Source organism: Microtus oregoni, unplaced genomic scaffold, assembly GCF_018167655.1.
Source record: "Microtus oregoni isolate MIOR12 unplaced genomic scaffold, Mior012 000002F_ref0000024, whole genome shotgun sequence".
In the NCBI taxonomy this organism is placed as follows: domain Eukaryota; kingdom Metazoa; phylum Chordata; class Mammalia; order Rodentia; family Cricetidae; genus Microtus; species Microtus oregoni.
In genome coordinates this window covers 66,540,664-66,559,380 of record NW_024543061.1, presented here as the reverse complement: position 1 = coordinate 66,559,380, position 18,717 = coordinate 66,540,664, and the positions used below count along the sequence as shown (strand labels likewise).

General features: G+C 46.8%; 1 protein-coding gene across 1 annotated transcript in view; it reads left to right on the top strand.

Moving 5' to 3' along the window:
* Positions 1-224: 224 nt before the first annotated feature.
* Galnt8 (polypeptide N-acetylgalactosaminyltransferase 8) overlaps positions 225-18,717 on the top strand; it is a 38,313-nt gene continuing 19,820 nt past the window's right edge. The window contains exons 1-6 of the mRNA XM_041636084.1: positions 225-414; positions 3,986-4,247; positions 9,919-10,085; positions 13,381-13,564; positions 15,196-15,393; positions 16,076-16,190. Coding sequence (XP_041492018.1) covers positions 225-414; positions 3,986-4,247; positions 9,919-10,085; positions 13,381-13,564; positions 15,196-15,393; positions 16,076-16,190 — 1,116 coding nt within the window. The remainder of the gene's footprint in view (positions 415-3,985; positions 4,248-9,918; positions 10,086-13,380; positions 13,565-15,195; positions 15,394-16,075; positions 16,191-18,717) is intronic.

The following is an 18,717-nucleotide window of genomic DNA, read 5'->3' as shown; positions in this document are numbered from 1 at the left end:
AGTTGTTGGGTGGCTGCCCTGGTCCATTGCCCATGCCTGACTATTTAGAGACAAGCCAGGCCTCTTGTGACAGCTTTCCCAGTCAGAGAACATGAGGCTTAGCAGGTAGGGTGTCACTTGTGAGGCTCCCACCCACCTGAGACAGCCCGTCTGGTGGGCTCTGCTCCTGGGTTTGCCTGGTTAGCCACAGACTCTGCCAGAAGGGAGCGAGGCTCCCCGGGCTCATGATGAGGTTCTGGAGGAGGAGCTGCTCCAAGGTGTTCTGTGCTGTGATCATTCTGGTAGCAGCCAACATTCTGCTGGTGTTTTACACCACGGGGACCGTACGCCATTTGATTGTGGACAGCCTCCACAAGGAGGGGCCTGCGGTGGTCCAGAGACCCTTGCACCTGGAGAAGAATGTGCACCACTCAAGTAAGTTCCATCCCATGGGAGGGGAAATCTTAGGGTGTGCAGGCTGAAAGAGCTTTAGGAACATTGAGAATAAAGGGGAAAAATCAAGGAAGAGGCCAACTCTTCAGTCTGACAATCACACCGTTGGAACAAGAGACTCCACAGAGAAGGGAATTTCCCCAGGAAGCTCATGCTGGGAGAGGGAAAGGGTGGCAACCAGAGTGGGGACTTGGGGAAAGATTTGCCGCAGTCTTAACAACTTGTTACTTCACGGTTGCCTGATGAGACTAGAGCCCAGGCAGGAACGGGTTAGTGGTGGGTGAGAACAACGTCTTGACCAATTGGCAGCTTAGATGTGCATGTCTTTGGGCCTCTACTTAAACTTTGTTTGACTTCAGGACACAGAAAATGGATTGAGGGTAGGGGTTGGGGAAGGTTTCCCTAGATCTTTTTGCTTTGCTTCCCAACTTAGTTAAATTAAATAAGTCTCCCCTTTCTACTTTTAATCGGCTCATTGAGGATCTGACTTCAGGCACAGGTTATGACCCTAAAATCATACAATAGTGGAACTGTTGAGAAAGGAACCATGGGCAAAATTCTTACTTCATTTTGCAGAATTTTCATCATGAGTGTGTAGTGGATTTGTTAGAGAGTCAAGGTTTCAATATGGACACATCACATGAGACTCTGAACACGTAATGACAACGACAGGCTGAGGAGACAGGACAGTGGCCCTCAAAAGGCTGTGACTTTATATAGAAAGTAGCATGAACCTCCACCCCCAGCCCACCCCTTTTTTTGAGTCAATATCTTCCTCTATAGTGCATGGTGGCCTGGGATTCTCTGTGTAGCCCTGTGTGTCCTGAAACGTGCTATCTTCCTGCCTCAGCCTCCTGAGTTCAGGGATTATATGCACCATCATTCCCGGCTCATATACCTTCAAGTTTAGCTTCTTTATTTAAAGTTAGGGGTAAGATTTCACTATGCTTTGGGGTTGCTGTGATTCCCGTTCCTCATGAAAGTCTCACTTCTCTGAACTGCCAGTGTCTCGGCTTCCCGTGTCTCAGAGTCAAGTGCTTGATCCTTTAAAGGAGCATTAACTGTGTAAGCCCGGGTGGGGACCAGACCTGGGGTGTGCGAGTGTGAAGCCAGAGCTAAGCAGAGTGTCGATATTATTATTTGACTTGCAGCTTGCCCCTCTCCTGCCTTAATGTTCAGAGTGCTGGGATTAAAAGTACGTGCTGTCATGTCCAGTAAAAGTGTCGTTTAAAATGACAAAAACATGATAAGCAGGCAAGGTGCCATATGCCTGTGGCCAAGAGTTCAGAGTCATTACAGATGACACAGCAGAGGTCAGCCAGGGCTGCAGGAGGTTCTCCCGATAAATGTAAAGATGCTCCATCTGCCTCTCAGTTGTAGCCATTCCTGCTTCCATCTTGAAGGGCTGTGAGTACCTCTGGACGCAAACACACATCTGCTCAACAAGCCACAGGCTGTGTATGGGTGAGCTTGTGTCTCGGGGAGTCATGCAGTTGGGTGGTCCCTTGCCAGCCTAGGAAGCGTGGGCTGTAATCAGAAGAACTAACTGTACCTCTGTCTAACACGCAAGAAGATTCTGGTTGCGGTAAAAGTGGTCCTGTCAGTCTGGTTGGAATTTAAAGTAGGGAGGGCGAGGGGGCAGCGGTCCTGTGGTGGGAAGCCCTCATCACCATTGTGGGGTCTAATGACTGAAGGTCTCTCTCTCTCTCTCTTTCTCTCTCTCTCTCTCTCTCTCTCTTTCTCTTCTTCCCTTCCTTCCTTCCTCCCTCCCTCCCTCCTTCCCCCATCTCTTGATTCAGTTTGAGAGCCTTCAAAGTGCCCATGTTAAGACACTCCACTTTGCGGCATAAATCTCCTGGGGTTGTCAAGGGGAAGTTAACAGGGGTAGGGGAGCTGTGAAGTCTGCAGGGCACTTTCTGAATGGCAAGCATCATTGCTACTATGGGTCTACTGAGCACATTAGGCCTCCTGGGCATGGCCAGTCCTTTACCCGTATCTGTCACCATCTGGTCATTATTTTGGGGTAAACTCATGATTCTCAAATGTGGCTATTAGCTCTATCAGGAGCAGCTATGGAAAACAAACCAAGCTAAACCAGTTGGACCAGCTTCTACAAGCTATGGCAGACCCAAGGGATCAGTGTGTCTAGGGAAGGCCTGGGAGCCTGCATTTTCTTTTCTTTTTTTTTTTGTTTATTTATTTATTAAAGATTTCTGTCTCTTCCCCGCCACCGCCTCCCATTTCCCTCCCCCTCCCCCAATCAAGTCCCCCTCCCTCGTCAGCCCAAAGAGCAATCAGGGTTCCCTGCCCTGTGGGAAGTCCAAGGACCACCCACCTCCATCCAGGTCTAGTAAGGTGAGCATCCAAACTGCCTAGGCTCCCACAAAGCCAGTACGTGCAGTAGTATCAAAAACCCATTGCCATCGTTCTTGAGTTCTCAGTAGTCCTCATTGTCCGCTATGTTCCATGAGCACTTGCAGACAGTCTTATAGCCAAACTGAAAATGTAGGCCTGGTGTGTCCCTAGCTTCAAAGGTGCTGGTATATCAACCACATGAGATGTGAAGGGCCGGGTGGTCAATGTGACACTCTGAAATAGTGTGCTATTTGTGAAATAAATGAAGATTCTCATACCTCCTGGCTCTCTACCCTCACCTGGCCCTGATATTCTGATTTGGTAGATTTGAGGGATATCTACATTAAAACACACACACACAAAACAAAAAACCCACAACTGACATTTCTTACATGACTCTTAGGTCTCATTCTGAAAAACACTATCTTATTGAGTCATTTCTGAGATCAAAGTCAGTTCTGAAGGAGCCCTGGGGTGAGGAGTGGGTTAATTTTGATGGTGTTGAGCCTTGCACAGCTCTGACAAGGACTCTTTACCAATCGTCTTCTCTGGGACGAGAGCTTGTAAAGTCTTACATTCGAAGACTATGCCGGTCAGCTTTCTATAGTGCAACAGATTCCTGAGCCTATCCACTTATAAAAAGAAAAAATTTATATGTGCGCAACACTTTGGAAGTTAGCTTCCGGCTAATTGGCAAAAGCTGGTTGGCCCGGTTGCTTTAAGCTTGAGATGAAGCAGTAGACGTGGTGCTTGGGGAGAAGGCAGATCACTGCACAGAAGTGAGAAGCAAAGACGGCATTGGCCAGGTTTCCAGTGTCCCTTTGAAGGGCAGCCCCCATACAATTGGAAGACTATTTATTTATTTTGGTTTTTGAGACAGGGTTTCTCTGTGTGACAGTCCTGGGTGTCCTGGAACTCGCTTTGTAGACCAGGCTGGTCTCGAAACTCACTGAGATCTGCCTGCCTCTGCCTCCCAAGTGCTGGATTTAAAGGCATGAGCCACCACTGCCCAACTGATTGGAAGACTCTTAAACTAAACCTGTCTCTTAAAGTCTTCACCCAGACCCCAAGGCTCTTGCAGGAACAGTTGAAGTAGGAACTGTCACAGAGAGAAAATGGTGCAGGTCGGACTGCAGTTTTTAGCTTTCTAAGGTCGGCTGAATTGTTTTCACGCCACTCCCATCCTCTTTATCGGCAGGAGAAAGTCTGAAGCTGAGTATGCAGCAACAAGGTCACGTGGGACGGGGAGCAGCTGAATTCCACCAAGGTTGGAAGGCACTGAAAGTCAGGTTGGCGCCCAAGAGGTTCTCCCTGCCCTCAATCTTCCAGCAATGGGGGAAGGGACTCTCGGAGGCTCAGCAGAAAGAGGCCCGGTACTTGTTCCTGGAGTTCGGCTACAACGTGTTCCTCAGCAACCGGCTGCCTTATAACCGAAGCATCCCTGACACCCGCCACTCCAGGTGCACTGGACCAGGGGTGGCTTGGCAGGACCTCAGTGTAGTTTGGTGATGAACTTTGGGAACCATGCAAGTGAAGGGGTAGGAAGATGGGTGAGGGGAGCAGGAGAGTGTGGGAAAGAGGATGACCACACCTTTTCCTTTTCCTTTTTTTGTTTTGTTTTGTTTTGTTGTTTTGAGATTAGTTCTTACCACATAACCCCAACTGACCTCAAACTAGAACTCCTCTTGCCTCTGCTTTCCCGAGTGTTGCGATTTCAGTGTGTCCTCCCACCATGCCTAGCTGGGTTCTTGTTTAGAATTTAGTGATGGCATATCAGAGAAGGTAATGGACAAACTCAAATGCTCTACCTCCCGGAGAGAGGGAGTGGCACACAGGAAGGGATCCCACGTAGTGGGGCTATTCCTCTCCCAATGAGGATCCTAGACTGGAGCAAGGACTTGAATGAGTCCCACCTCAATCAGCAGCGAGGCTCTTTGCTCTGCTTGGATCCTGTTCCTCACTGAATCTCATATGGAGATTGTATTCCTGGTTGCAGCAGCCCCCTCCATTGCTCTAGCTCTTTCTGCCCTCCCCTCACACACACACTTTCATTTTACACACACACACACACACACCAAAACAAAACATCAACAACAGACTTGTACAAAAACCATTCAGGCTTTTGCTTGCTTGTTTGTTTTTGCTTTGTTGCTGTTGTTTGTTTGCTTGCTTGCTTTGTTTCTCGAGGAAGGGTTTCTCTGTGTTACAGTTCTAGCTGTCCTGGAACCAGCTCTTGTAGACCAGGCTGGCCTTGAACTCACAGAAGTCCATCTGCCTCTGCTTCCTGAGTGCTGGGATTAAAGGCCTGCGTCAACACCAATACGGGGCTTTTTAGACATGGTCTTATATAGCCCAGGCTGGCCTCAGATTCTGTGTGGTTGAGGACAACTTTGAACCTTTGATCTTTGAACTTTGATCCTCTCATCTTTGTGCTGGGATTACAGGTATATACCATTATTCCTGGTACAGCTTTGTAGACATATAAAAATGAATGGTTTCTATTCTAATTAATAAATGCAAGGAACTAGGTCCCATTATATAGTTGAGGTTGATCTCCGGCTTTTGGAGATCCCCTTACCACTAGCACACTAGCAATACAGGTATGAGCCACTGTCCTACCATGGTTCTTGGTATCTTCAGAGTGGCGCACAAGGCACACAGTCTTAAAACATTTTGATCATCTGATAAAGAGACCCTGTACTTTTCTTTATGGTTCATTTCACAATTTATAAGCTTCCTCGTCCCTATGAATTTACCTATTCTAGACTTTTCTTAGGATAGAATCATGTAGATGAGTTTGTGTCTGTGTGTATATTTGTATGTGTATCTTTTTTCATTTTTATAGTGTGTCTGAAGACTATTCATGTAGTAGTTAACACCAATATTTTCTCTTTATATTGATATGTGACATTTTGCTCTTAGCCATTAGCTGATGACTGTTCCGTTGTTTCCAGGTCTGGGCTACTGTCAATGATATTGTGTTTTGTTTTGTTTTTAATGAGGTAGAGTTGGGGTTTGATACAGAAATGCTAATATACAACCAAGAGAGTAAAGGGAGAGAGGTGCTCAGGAGGAAGTAAGACACACCCAGACATGGGACTGGGCATCGCAAAGAAGGGCTGTTTCATGCAAGTTTGTATGAGAACAAACCAATGTCTTTTAGTGGATGCTTGTAGTAATGGATGCTTATTTCTGGGTCATATGTAACTCCATAGCTAACCTTTGGAGAGCCTACCTGACTATTTCCCAAAAGGTTTGCATAATTAGTTTATTTTCTCTCCAGTTTTTGTGTTGCTTGTTTCTTTGTATTTTGTTGCTTGTTTTTGTTGCTTGTTTCTTTGTTTTTGAGGGGAGATCAGGAATTCAAGGAGTTTGAGGTCTGGTCTACAAAGTTCTCTGCCTCCCAAGTGCTGGGATCACAGGGACTGACCACCCTAGCTAGCAGAAGTCAGGTCTGGTGTTGTGGTTGAACCCCAGGTCTTGTAAATGTAGGTAAGCATGCCACCTCCGAAGTGCAACCCCAGCTCCAAGAATCTTGGTTTGTCCACTTATTCTCCAGCACGTGTTCCTGTTACTCTCTCTCTCTCTCTGTGTGTGTGTGTGTTTGTGCGTGTATGTTCATGTGATCAGTTAGCCTATTAGTTGTAAGATGGGATCTCAACTGTGTTGTATTTATTTATTTAAAATTTTGAGACTTAATGGTGAACATCTTTTCTGTGCTTATTATCCATTTGCATGTTATTTTTTCTTTCAGAAGTATCTATTAGGACACATTCTTTTTATTATTGAATTGCAAATTCCTTCCTTCCCTTCCTTTCCTCCCTCCCTCCCTTCCTTCCCTGAGCTTGTTTCCAGGACTGAATAAAAAGGGGGAGAAAGCCAGCATTGCCAGCAGCCCCCCCTCCGCCCTGCTTCCTGATCTGGGACGTGTGGGAGTCCCACTCACCTGTCCCTGCTGTTGTGCCTTCCCTGCCATGACAGACAGTACCCTCTTGAACCCTCCCCCCTTAAGTTGCCTCTTTCTTTGTCACATCAGTAAGAATGCTCTTAATACAACCAGAGACTCCACAAATGTGGCTATTTAAAGAGGAATTGACAGCCACTTTCGTTTTCCTTTTAATTAACTGTGGATTGAGGTTTCCTTCCAGAGTGACAGAATGCTGAAACATCTTTCCCCTCTAACAAACCAACCAGGCAACATTTTCAGAAATTGTCTCGAGCATACACAGCAAATGGAGAACCATCCTGGCAAGAACATTTTCTAAGTCTCAACAAGTCTCAGTGGGAGTCCATGGCATCTGAGCCACTGTGTGCTCCCTCTACCCCACCCCCAGTTCTGGGGAATGATATTCTATGCCAAGTCTTTACTCTGTGTAGGAATGGTGGAGGGGGCTCTCGCCACGGCATTTCCCATACGGCTGTGGTTTCATCCGCGGGAAGGGTGAACCAACTAAAAACATGTCACCCTTTCCCATCCCCATCGTGAGATGTGCGTCCTCTATCTCTGGAGGTGGCTGAAGCAGCGACTCCTCAGCTCCACCTCATCCTCTATCTACCAACACCCCCTACCTCACACCCACTCTGAGGGTAGAGTTTCAACCCCACTGCACCAGACTAAGAATGCTGGGTTCCAGGTGTCCCTTCCCCAGCTGGCTTACACAGATGAAGTTCTATTCTAGAATGCTAAGGCCAGGAAGCCCAGGGGCTGCTGCCTACCGCCTTCTTGCCCTTTTTGTCTGCCTGCAGACCAGAGTGTCACTCTGGCTCAGGGCAGGAAGCTGCAGTCTGCACCCCCAGCCCTGAGGACTGATGCAGAAGCTCTTTCCAGGATGGAATTTGGGGTGAAAACCTTCCATTCTCTTTTTTAAGGAACTGGCCTTATTTGGAATAGTTTTTAGGTCAGGGTCTCTCCATGTAGTTCTGACTGTCCTCGAACTCACAGAGATCCACTTGTCTTTGTTTTCTTTTTTTTTAATATTTATTTATTATGTATACAATATTCTGTCTGTGTGTATGCCTGATGGCCAGAAGAGGGCACCAGACCCCATTACAGATGGTTGTGAGCCACCATGTGGTTGCTGGGAATTGAACTCAGGACCTTTGGAAGAGCAGGCAATGCTCTTAACCTCTGAGCCATCTCTCCAGCCCCTTGTCTTTGTTTTCTTAGTACTGATTAAAGGTGTACACCACCATGCCTGGCTAACCATGCATTCTTGGTGGAGAATATTTAAGAGGAAGCTCATAGCTCGTATTATAGGGAGGGTGGGAACATTCAGAAATCTAACAGAAACTGGGAAGACACAGCCAAGAAGAGCCCCCTAGGATCACCCTGCCTGGGTGGACTAAACATGGCTGTGTCTTAGCACTGGGCTGGACCCCCCGCCCCCAGGAACAATCAGATGAGCATGAGAGAGAAGCTGATCACCATTCCTCAGCCTGCACACAGATCCATCAAAGGGCAGCTGAAGCCTGCTGTCATTCAGCCCCCCCCCCCCAACTTCTGAACAGTGTAAACACTAAGCCACACTGATTCAGGTCAACTCCTAGGGTACCAGACTTAAGAATAAAAATCATATGTCAATTTTTTTTCAGACTGTACTTTTAAAATCTTTACACTCACCCCTGCAACCTCCACATTCCCAAGTCATGTGCCCCTTAATGATAGGCTGAGTTCAGGGGAATGTAATATTAGGTCATTTTTGTCACAGTACAAACGTTATAGAGTGTGTTTCCACAAACTGAGACAGGTGAGACATCATTGGAGCCATGTTTGTATATGTGGTCTGTCATAGACGGAAACACTGTCACATGGTGTATTATCTTATATGAGAGAAATGGAAGCATGCTGGTAAAGAAGCTTGTTCAAGGGCTGGAGAGCTAGGTCAGCAGTCAAGAGTACTTGCTGCTCTTGCAAAGGACCGAGATTTTGGTCTCAGCACCTACACGGAGGCTCACAACCATCTGTAACTCCACTTCCAGAGGATCTGATGCCCTCTTCTGGCCTCTACAGGCACTGCATGCACATGGTGCACATACATGTATGTAAGCACACACCCATACACATAAAAATAAATAATTAAAAAGAAGATTGTTTAAGAATGTTCCTCCAGTTATTGTTCATAATTGCCCCAAAGCAAAAATACCCTAAATATCTTCAATACCCATCTGCTGACAAATGGATAAACGATAGTGCTAGAACTCTTCGATGCAATGTTATTTGACCACAAAGGAAAGCTATTGGTACCTGCTGCAATGCTGATGAAAATAGGATGCTCAGTAGAATGCATCACTTATTTTTACTTACATGAAAGCCCCAGGGCAGGTAAGTCTATAAAAATGGAAATTCAATCAGTGTATGCCTATGGCTGAGGGGACATTGGACAGATGGGTTGGGGAGAAATAGCAAATAACTGGCAAGGTTTTAGGCTTTCTTTATACATGAGAAAGCCTTCTAAAACTAGAAGCTGGAGAGATGGTGTGTTGACTGAAACTGCTTGCTTCTCAAACGTGGGGACCTGAGTCCTGAGGCCCAGCGCATCTGTCACCAGTGCTGGCAGCAGGTGGATGCGGTGGGGTTTCCATGGCCGTCTGGCTTAGCTGGATTGAAAAGATTCATGATCAGTGACAATTCCTGTATCAGAGAAATAAGGTTGAAATCGGGGAAGACATTTGACATTGACCTCCACGTACATCCTCCCCTTAAAATTAATGCTAATCACCATTCCACTCTGTGACTGACAAAGTCAGGGGATTGCATGCTTTTAAATAAGAGAATTCAATTACTGTACACTATTTCTCAATAGTCATGTTTTTAAAATGAGGGCTTGATCAATAGAGACACACGCATAGTGGCACATAGGACTAAACTCTAAGCATCATCTATGCAACTTGTCTGTAGATGAATGAAAGGGAGATGGGCTGCTTCTGGATAAGCAAAAGAATTTTGGACAAATAGATAAAAAAGAAACCCTTTTGGTTTCTTAGACAAAGACCTGAGATTTTCCTTCGCCCACTGAGTTTGAGGTTTAGTGAGTTTATTAATAGGATACCATATGCACTGAGGAGGAAGCCTGGACTGCAATGTTTAAATAATTAAAGAACAATGTGTTACAAAAGAATGATGTCTTACAGGTGTCTTCAGAAGACATACCCTGCCCAGCTCCCATCCCTCAGCATCATCCTCATATTCATGGATGAAGCTCTGTCCGTTATCCAGAGGGCTGTCACCAGCATCATCAACCGGACCCCTCCTCAGCTGCTGAAAGAGATCATCTTGGTGGATGACTTTAGCTCCCACGGTGAGCATCCTGAGGGAAGGCTAAGCGAGCACGATTGTCATTGGAAATAGGTTGTCACTTGGGAGTTTGGGACATGGTGAGTGTCTCCCAGAGGGGAAGTAAAGGCTAATTTAGTGAGGGTCTATTTGTGATGAAAACATTTACATTTCATGACGCCAGGAGTACAGCTCATCATCTCGAATGCACAAGTAAGACACAAAGACACAGGAAAAGCACAGGGGGTCCCAACTGTGTGGCAGGTCATTGTGGATTTGGGGTCAGGTGCAGAACCGTGTGACTCCAAAATCGCCTTTGCCTTGAGCATGCTCTATGAAGGAGACCTAAGGGCTGAGTTGCGTGAGATGACAAGAAAGATATTCAGAGCCTCCCTTTGTAAGACAAGGGCAAAATTTCTCAGGTAAGGAAGCTTGGAGGAGAGAAAGTTTAGGGACCTGGGATTACTCACAGTGGCAGCAAGTCTTGTCCCCTGGCCACCCAGCCCCAGGTCTAGTCTACATAGGCCACATGGAGGAAGGGGGCAGATTGTAGACTTGATCACTTGTGAGTTTTTTGGTTTTTTTTTTTTTTTGAGACATGGCTTCATGTAACCCAGGCTGGTCTAAAGCTCACTATCCAGTCAAGGGGTGACCCTGGTCACCCTGTTTTCACCGCCCAAGTGCTGGGATGACAGACATGTGCCACAGCTTCCAGTTCATGCAACACTGAGTGAGGATGGAATCTGTGGTTTCATGCATGCTAGGTAACCGTGAAGGTGTAGCTTAGGTTGCCTTCCTGCCCCATTCTTTCTCTCCAGCTTTGTTACTGGGATGCACCACCATGGTGGGCCTGGGCCTTTGCCTTCTAAATCTGTAACCCTGGCTCCCTTCTTTAAAAGATATATATATCCTTGAGAACTGTAACATTTCTGTGATTTGCTTTCTTTGCATACCAAGTGTGTGTTGATTATTGTAACCATCTTAAGAAGTATAGCTAACATGTTTTCTCTTAATTCTACCAATTTTGTGCATTAAATAAAAACAAGTTAACATTAAATGATAGAACCAGAGGTTTGGACTAATGATAAAAAAGGGTTTTCAAAGTGTGTGGACTTAGGAAGTGTGGGCCTTTGTTCCTTCACTGGGCGTCTTTAAGGACGAGAGAGAAGAGTTATTGAGTCTGAAGGTCCCTGCAAGGAGAGGGAGAGAGGGGGCGGGTCTGAAAATCTGGGCCCCTGAGAAAACCCTTCTTCATTTGCACACATCCCCATTCTACCAGGGTAATTAAGTCAGTGAGAAGGAGAAGGTAAAACTGCTTGAGCAGAATTCACTAGAAATCATGAACGAGAACCAGTTCTATTCGTTTCTGGTCATGGAGATGGGTGCCAACTTGTAGCCCGATTCTGCTGGTAAGAAAAAGGAGATCTAGATTTGAACCCTGGGCAGCTGAAGGCCCAGGATGCACTTGGAGCTGTCTGTAGTGACCTTAGACAGGACCTCTCACTCCTCTGGGACTCAGTTTCTTCATGGAACTGATGCAAGGGTTGAGATGGAAGACCTCAAAAGATCCACCCACTTCCCACAAACACAACAGTTCTATAATCCATGCTCTGTGGTGGGGAGACTTAATTCAAGACTCTCAGTCATGGGACGGCAGCACCGCGAGTGCAAAGGAGATCACTGATGAGGGCGATTCGTGAGGAAAAGTCAGATAAAGCTTCCTATTGTCCTAACTGCCACCACCATGGGGCGCATCGTTCTCTCTTGGGCCTGGAATCAAGTTACGTTTTTGTTAACTGATCCTATTAATTGTTATTGAGGGGGTGTGGACATGTGCACGCCGCTGTGTAAATGTGGAAGGAATGTTATACAATGGGGCTAGGACCAGCAAGATGGCTCAGAGGACAAAGTTGCTTGCTTTCAAACTGGTTGAGTTATTTCCCCAGGAACTACACGGTAGAAAGAATGAACTGGCTCCCATGGGCTGTTCCCTGTTTTCACATGTGTGCTTGTGGTATGTGTGCAACCCCACCACAGAATAAATAGGCAGAGAAAGAAAGTGAGAAAGAGAGAGAGAGAGAGAGAGAGAGAGAGAGAGAGAGAGAGAATGAAAAAAAAAACAACTAAAACCAATCAAATTTTAGCACCAAAGCCATGTAAGTGTTGGTTTTAGGAATTGGATACCTCAGGTTTCAAAAGTATGTCCATTTTTTGAGAGAGGAACCAACAAGAGTTCTAGCCTTGGATGTAAAGAGAGAGTGGACAGTGGTGGCGGTGGGGAGCTTAATAAAATCAAACAACTGTGCACATGGTTCTTGAGCCAATGTGTGGTTAGAGACAGCACAGCTGTGCCCCTAGATGGATATGTGATTTGGAAAGTGTCTTACTCTTCCCATGCCTCAGTTTCCCTTTCTCTGTCTTGTGGGAATACTCTAGTGCTATCATTTACAGGTTTCTATAAATGATTAGGTGAATTAATACTAACAGTGATACCCGTAATACTAGCCCTTGGAGGCTAAGGCAGGAGGATTACCTTGAGCTTGAGGCTAGTCTAGTTTACAGAGTAAGACTGTCTCAAAAACCAACCGAGCCAAGAAAACATATGTCATCAGTGGATAACCGGGTCAGTTGTCATCAGCGGATAACTGGGTCAGTTGGTTAGCAGTTTGCATACTACTTAGTGATTCGTATGAACGCTGAAGCTGCCTTCAAATATGCAAAGAAGGCAACTGGTAGCCTGAGTTAGGAAAGGCAGAGGCAGGCTTTACAAAAAGAGAGGGAAGGGGGAAGGAAAAAACCCTTGTAAACAGTCTGGGAAGACTGAGTCTTGCTTGCATAATATTGAGAGTAAACTTTTCATCTAGATGCTGGCATAGAAGATCAGTCTGAGCAGTTGTACTCATAGTGATGTAATCAGAGCAGCCAGGGATGTCTAAAACAAAGCAAAGCTGCTTATTCTGGTTCTCTAGGAAGTCTCGCTGTTAAGCTATGGTGGTTTCCCAGGCTGTCTCTGCAAACTCATCCGCTAACGTTACAACCTTAAGTACCAAGCCAGGCCTGCGCTGTTTCTTTGCCTAAGAGTTTCTCGGGATGTTAGATGCACTTTTGACCAGTGATTCACATCTCCCAAGCAGAGAGCTGCAAGGGTGGGGAAAGGAAATGGGGGAAGGCACTGGGTAAATGTTATGTACCTCCTCAGTCAGGGCTCTGGAGTTGCTCACTTACAGTGGCGTTGCCCACACACAGTTACAGGACAGAGTGCGATTTCTGCATCACATTTTCGCGCTCAGTGTCTCTATGCTTGTGTGTCTGGTTGGAAGGAGAACTGAAGACACGACTGGATGAGATGATTAAGCTTTACAACCGGAACTATCCACTCTTATTGAAACTCATACGGCACACAAAGAGACGAGGTCTCGCGCAAGCCCGCAACACGGGTCTGGAAGCTGCTACCGCGGATGTGGTGGCCATCTTGGATGCTCACATTGAAGTGAACGTTGGATGGTAAGATTCTGGAAGGCTGCTGCTTTCAGGAAACAATAGAACTGAAGGATGGTACACGGCAAGTCAGGACAGTATTGAGACAGGGAATACTGACACCAAGTCCTGGAACAAAGGGTGATAGGTTGCAAAGCTTTTATTCAGGGAGTCCTGTTGGATACGTGAAATAGTATAAGCCTTGTGTGGTGACACATGCCCATAATCTTACGATTGGGATATAGAGGCAGGAGGATCACAAAGTCAAGGCTAGTCTGGGCTACACTGCACGCATGCATAGCAGAGGTGGGTAGGTATTGTTTTTCCGTTGGCTCAGTGACTACGCCTGAATCTACTGATGTTTTAATATTACCACCTGAGCCCCACAGTTAGCACCCTGCTGCTCAGGCTGTGACCTGGCAGGATTTCCAGTCCCACGGGCATCAACTCCTCCACCCCTGGCACTGGCTCCTCTGCTGCCACCAAATGTAGTTTTTGCTAGGAATATTTCTTAAGAGGAGCCTCTCCACCGACGCAAATAATTCCAATCAGACCAAATTAGAGCAAATAAAAGATGCTCGTGTTTAATGCAGTGCTTCCGGGTGGCCAGGAGTATGATGAGGGGAAGAGAGGTGGGGGGAGACCACACAAAACCCGAGACCATGTGTTCCTTTTTTTGGGCAGCAGCCTATATAGCCTGTGGGAGTGGTCCTCACTCTCCCCACCGAGGGTCAGCGCTTGGTGGACTTTCCAGGAGGTGGAGTCCGAACCAAGCAACTCCCAGGGGGAGGGGCTTCCAAAGATGGATGCTGGGTATTAGAGTTTTTGACTAAGTCTCTATTCTATTTACCAATAAAAACTCGGGAGTCAGATATTGGGGTGAAAACCTTCTACATCAGAGAGTCAGAGAAGCAACCAGCTCACTTTCCTTTTTGGCTGAAGACCCAGCAAGAGAGTGTCTCTCCAGCCATCCCAAACCAAAAAGACCGCAGAACTCCAAGTCCTTCCCTACTCCTTCCTGTGTGTCTGTCTTTCCGGCTCCTCTGTACTCTCTCTGGCTGATTCCTGTCAACTAGTCATTGACTCTGCCCCTAATCCAAGTCTGATTTTATTGACACAGTCTTGGGTGTCACAGTGCCATCAGATATCCCGCAACAGGTGGAGGCTTGAAACACCGGCAGCCAGTCCCCGACTTTGTTAAAAATTTTGTGACTTTAAATATCCACTTACAAAGATATTGTATATTTATCTTTAAAAGGCAGAATGTGACTACTGGCAATTCCTCCAGTTTTCCTAGCTCTTGAATGACATAAAATAAAGATAACATGAACAATGTGGAGAATCACACAGGAGACAGGCACCATTTGGAAACAGAAATAATGTAAACTCAGAATACTGATAGTCCTCATTTACAATGGCCTGGATGTGACAGCTGGACACTAATTTCAAATCTGCTCTTCATCTGGCTCAGCTGCTAGGATCCCCAGCTACCCAGAACCTAAGAAATTCTCCAGAGTCTAGAGAGTCCTTGTTAGTTCCCACCCAACTGAAATAAGAATGCCCTCCCTGTGAAGGTGAGGTTCACAGTGTCTCTGTCTGCTCCAGCCCAGGACTGACCCACGTAGTCTCACTGCAGCGCTTACGATATTCTCTTCTAGGGTTGAGCCCATTTTGTCTCGGATTCAGGAAGACCACACTGTGGTTGTGTCTCCTGTGTTTGACAATATTAATTTCAATACATTCGAGCTGGAAAAGTACGAACTGGCAGCAGATGGGTTTGACTGGAAGCTGTGGTGCCAGTATGATCCCATACCACAAGCCTGGATTGATGTGGGTGATGTCACTGCTCCAATGACGTAAGTGTGAGTCTGCTGAGAGACGGTAATCAGAATGCCCTGGGCAGGACTTGTCTATCTTTGATGATTAGAATGGTGGTAAAGTGGAAGAGCAGATACAGGATAAGAAAAGCATGTAACAGTGATAATAATAAAAAACCCAAAGGCCTGACCCCAGATTAGAAATCAGAGACACAAATTGAGTGGTGGTGCTCACCTTTAATCCCAGCACTCGGGGAGGGAGGCAGAGACAGGTGGATCTCTGTGAGTTCAAGGCCAGCCTGGTCTAGAAGAGCTAGTTCCAGGACAGCCAGAGCTGTTACACAGTGAAACCCTATCTTGCAAAACCTAAATAAATAAATAAATAAATAAATAAATAAATAGATCAGAGACATTTGGCATTATCTAGGTTTTCAGACAGAAAAAAACACAAAGGTATTTAGCATTTTAGAAAGTACTTGAGGCCCCTTCTAGCATTATCAGACTATGAGGAAGGATGACAAAGATGGTATTCCGGCGTCACCTGTGAAGGGTGGCAACAGCAGGTAGCATGCCTTCAATCTAGCCTGCACTTTTCCGAAAGCCTCCAGGATAGAGACTTAGGCAGGATTCTGAAGACCACTGTGGTCTTCCCAGTCCTCCCCTCCATGCTGACCTGGTGCTTGGAGGGGGATTAGTAACCCTCCTACCATGTACTCTGCAGAAGTCCATCCATCATGGGCATCATGGCCGCCAACAGGATCTTCTTGCTGGAGATCGGGGCTCTGGATGGCGGGATGCTGGGCTACGGAGGAGAGAATGTGGAGCTTAGCCTGAGGGTATGTACTTGCTCTCTTCTCTATGGGACAAAGCAGGAGGGGATGTATTGGAAAGTCCTCGGAATTCTGGCATCCTAGAACTCAGCTGAGCGTATTGGCCACAGATTGTCACGTTTCCAGGCTCCTAGGCTGAGGAGCAATTGGTAGGCAACAGGACTCTGGAGAGGAACTTTCTAGTACAGGCCTATGTTCCGTGATCTGAAAGCTTTGGTGGTCAGTGGTAGAATTGAGGCTGTGAAGATATCCCTTTTTCTCCAGAAGATCCCAGGAGTTTTTGATTTCTGTGGTAGACCATCTTTGGGGAAGACACAAATCCTTACATCATTAATCAAAGACAGCAGAAATAAACAGAACACACCTTTACACAGTTAGTCATGTCCCACAGCATAGCCAAATGTAACACCCTGGCCCAGCTAAAATAATATTCCACAACACTTAATCATGTGGGACTTGTATTTTGGTCAAAACATTGTTTTTTGAGACAGGGTCTTACTCATTAGTCTAGGTTGTCCTGGAACTCACTATGTAGACAACACTAGCCCTGAGCTCCTGGTGATTCTCCTGCATCCTTCTAAATTAATGCTGGGAATACAGTCATGAACCCCCATTTTTTTTTTCAGTCTGGATCTCACTGTGCATTCCTAGAAGACCTAGGCCGGACTTTGTAGATCAGGCTGGCCCTAAACTCATGGCAATCCTCTTTCCCCTGCCTCTTGAGTGCTAGGGTTGCAGGTGGTGGTCACCTTACCGGGTGATGGTAGACTTTTAGCATGGAGCCCAGGACTTCATACTAGGTAATCACTACCCAGAGCTACACCTAGCCCAATTATAGGACTTCTTTTAAACACAATTTCTTTATTGAATCTTTGGGAATTTCACATCATGCACCCTAATTCTGCTCACCTCCCAACCCCTCCATATCATCCCCTCCCTCCTTAAGCAGCCCCACAAAAAGAAAATTTTTAAAGATCAAACTAAAACAGGTAAGCAAGCAAAAACAAAAAGCCACACCTCTTTACTCCTCCATCTTTCCTGCTTCTCCAACACTTTTTTACCCTGGTGGCATTGGGAGTTGAGGTGTGTCACACAGTATACCCTTTTGTCCAAACAGCTTTACTTGCAAGTGTTCTTGGTCTGGTTCAAGGCCTCTGGTTTCTGGTACACCATCATCACTGGACCCTTACCAAAACTCCTCTCAGCTATCTTGCAGCTGCTATGGGTCATGGAGATCCTGTGGGTATCATTCCACAGGACCATTTCCTTCATGAGCTCCAGTAGGTCCAAAATCCACATCTAGATGGTGTAGATGTTAGGGTAGGCCAATCTCAGGTTGGACTGTGGGCCTGGGTGGTAGTTGAGCTGGTCACTGGGGTCACCCACCCCACGTCAGGGATAGAGCCAGCTCCCCATGCCTATGCCTTTGCCCATTGTGAAGGGTGGAGCCATTTCTGCTGAGTGTGTGTGTGTGTGTGTGTGTGTGTGTGTGTGTGTGCAGTTTTCTCATGAGGGTTGGGAGCAGCTCTCTTGCTGCAATGTCCAGTGAGGAGCAGGGCCAACTACCCCAGGGCCAGTGAAAGATGGACCAGCCCAGTATGGCCCTCTGAGGTGGCACAGGCCACAGACACTAACACAGACCCCCAACTGCAACAGAACCATGGATCCAGACATGGCCCTTGGCAGCAGCTTGGGCTTGGACAACATCTTTGCTCCTGGTGGACGCAGAGGCCATTCAAATCAGGACAGTTCTGGTGGTGGCATGGCCCCGGACACCAACAAGGCAACCAGTTGTGGCCCCAAGTCTGGACTTCTCGTGTAACCTTTGGTGGCAACATGGGTCTCAGACTTCAACAAAGACCCTGAATGCAGAAGGACCACGGACCCAGACATGTTCCTCAGTAGCTGCTAGATCTGAATTGACATTGTCCTGGGTAGCATTACAGGACATTCAGGTTGTCACAGCCCCAGTGACACTGCTTTTGACGGTACGACCATCAGACATCAACATAGATCTCAGTTGCCAGGGACATGGACCTAGACATGGCCCTCGGCAGGGGCCCAGGTCTGGATGTCAGCATGGCTCCAGGTGGTAGACAGACCACCCAGATTGGCATGGCCCCAGTGACAGCATGACTCCCGAACACTAACACGGCCCCAGGTAGTGGCCCAGTCCTAAGGAATCTGCATGGCCCTCATGGCAACAGAAGTCACAGACATTGATGCAGACCCTGGCTGCAGCAGGGCCACTGTCTTAGTTAGGGTTTCTATTTGCTGAGACAAAACCCCATGACTGAAAAGCATTGCTGTTCGCTCATCACTGAAGGAAGTCAGGACAGGAACTCAAATAGGGCAGGATCCTAGAGGCAGGAGTTGATGCAGAAGCTGTCAGGGACTGCTGCTTACTGGCTTGCTTCCCATGGCTTGCTCAGCCCATTTTCTTATAGAACCCAGGACCACCAGCCCAGGGATGGCACCATCCACCATTGGCTGAGCCTTCTCCCATTGATCCCTAAATGAGAATTTGCCTTCT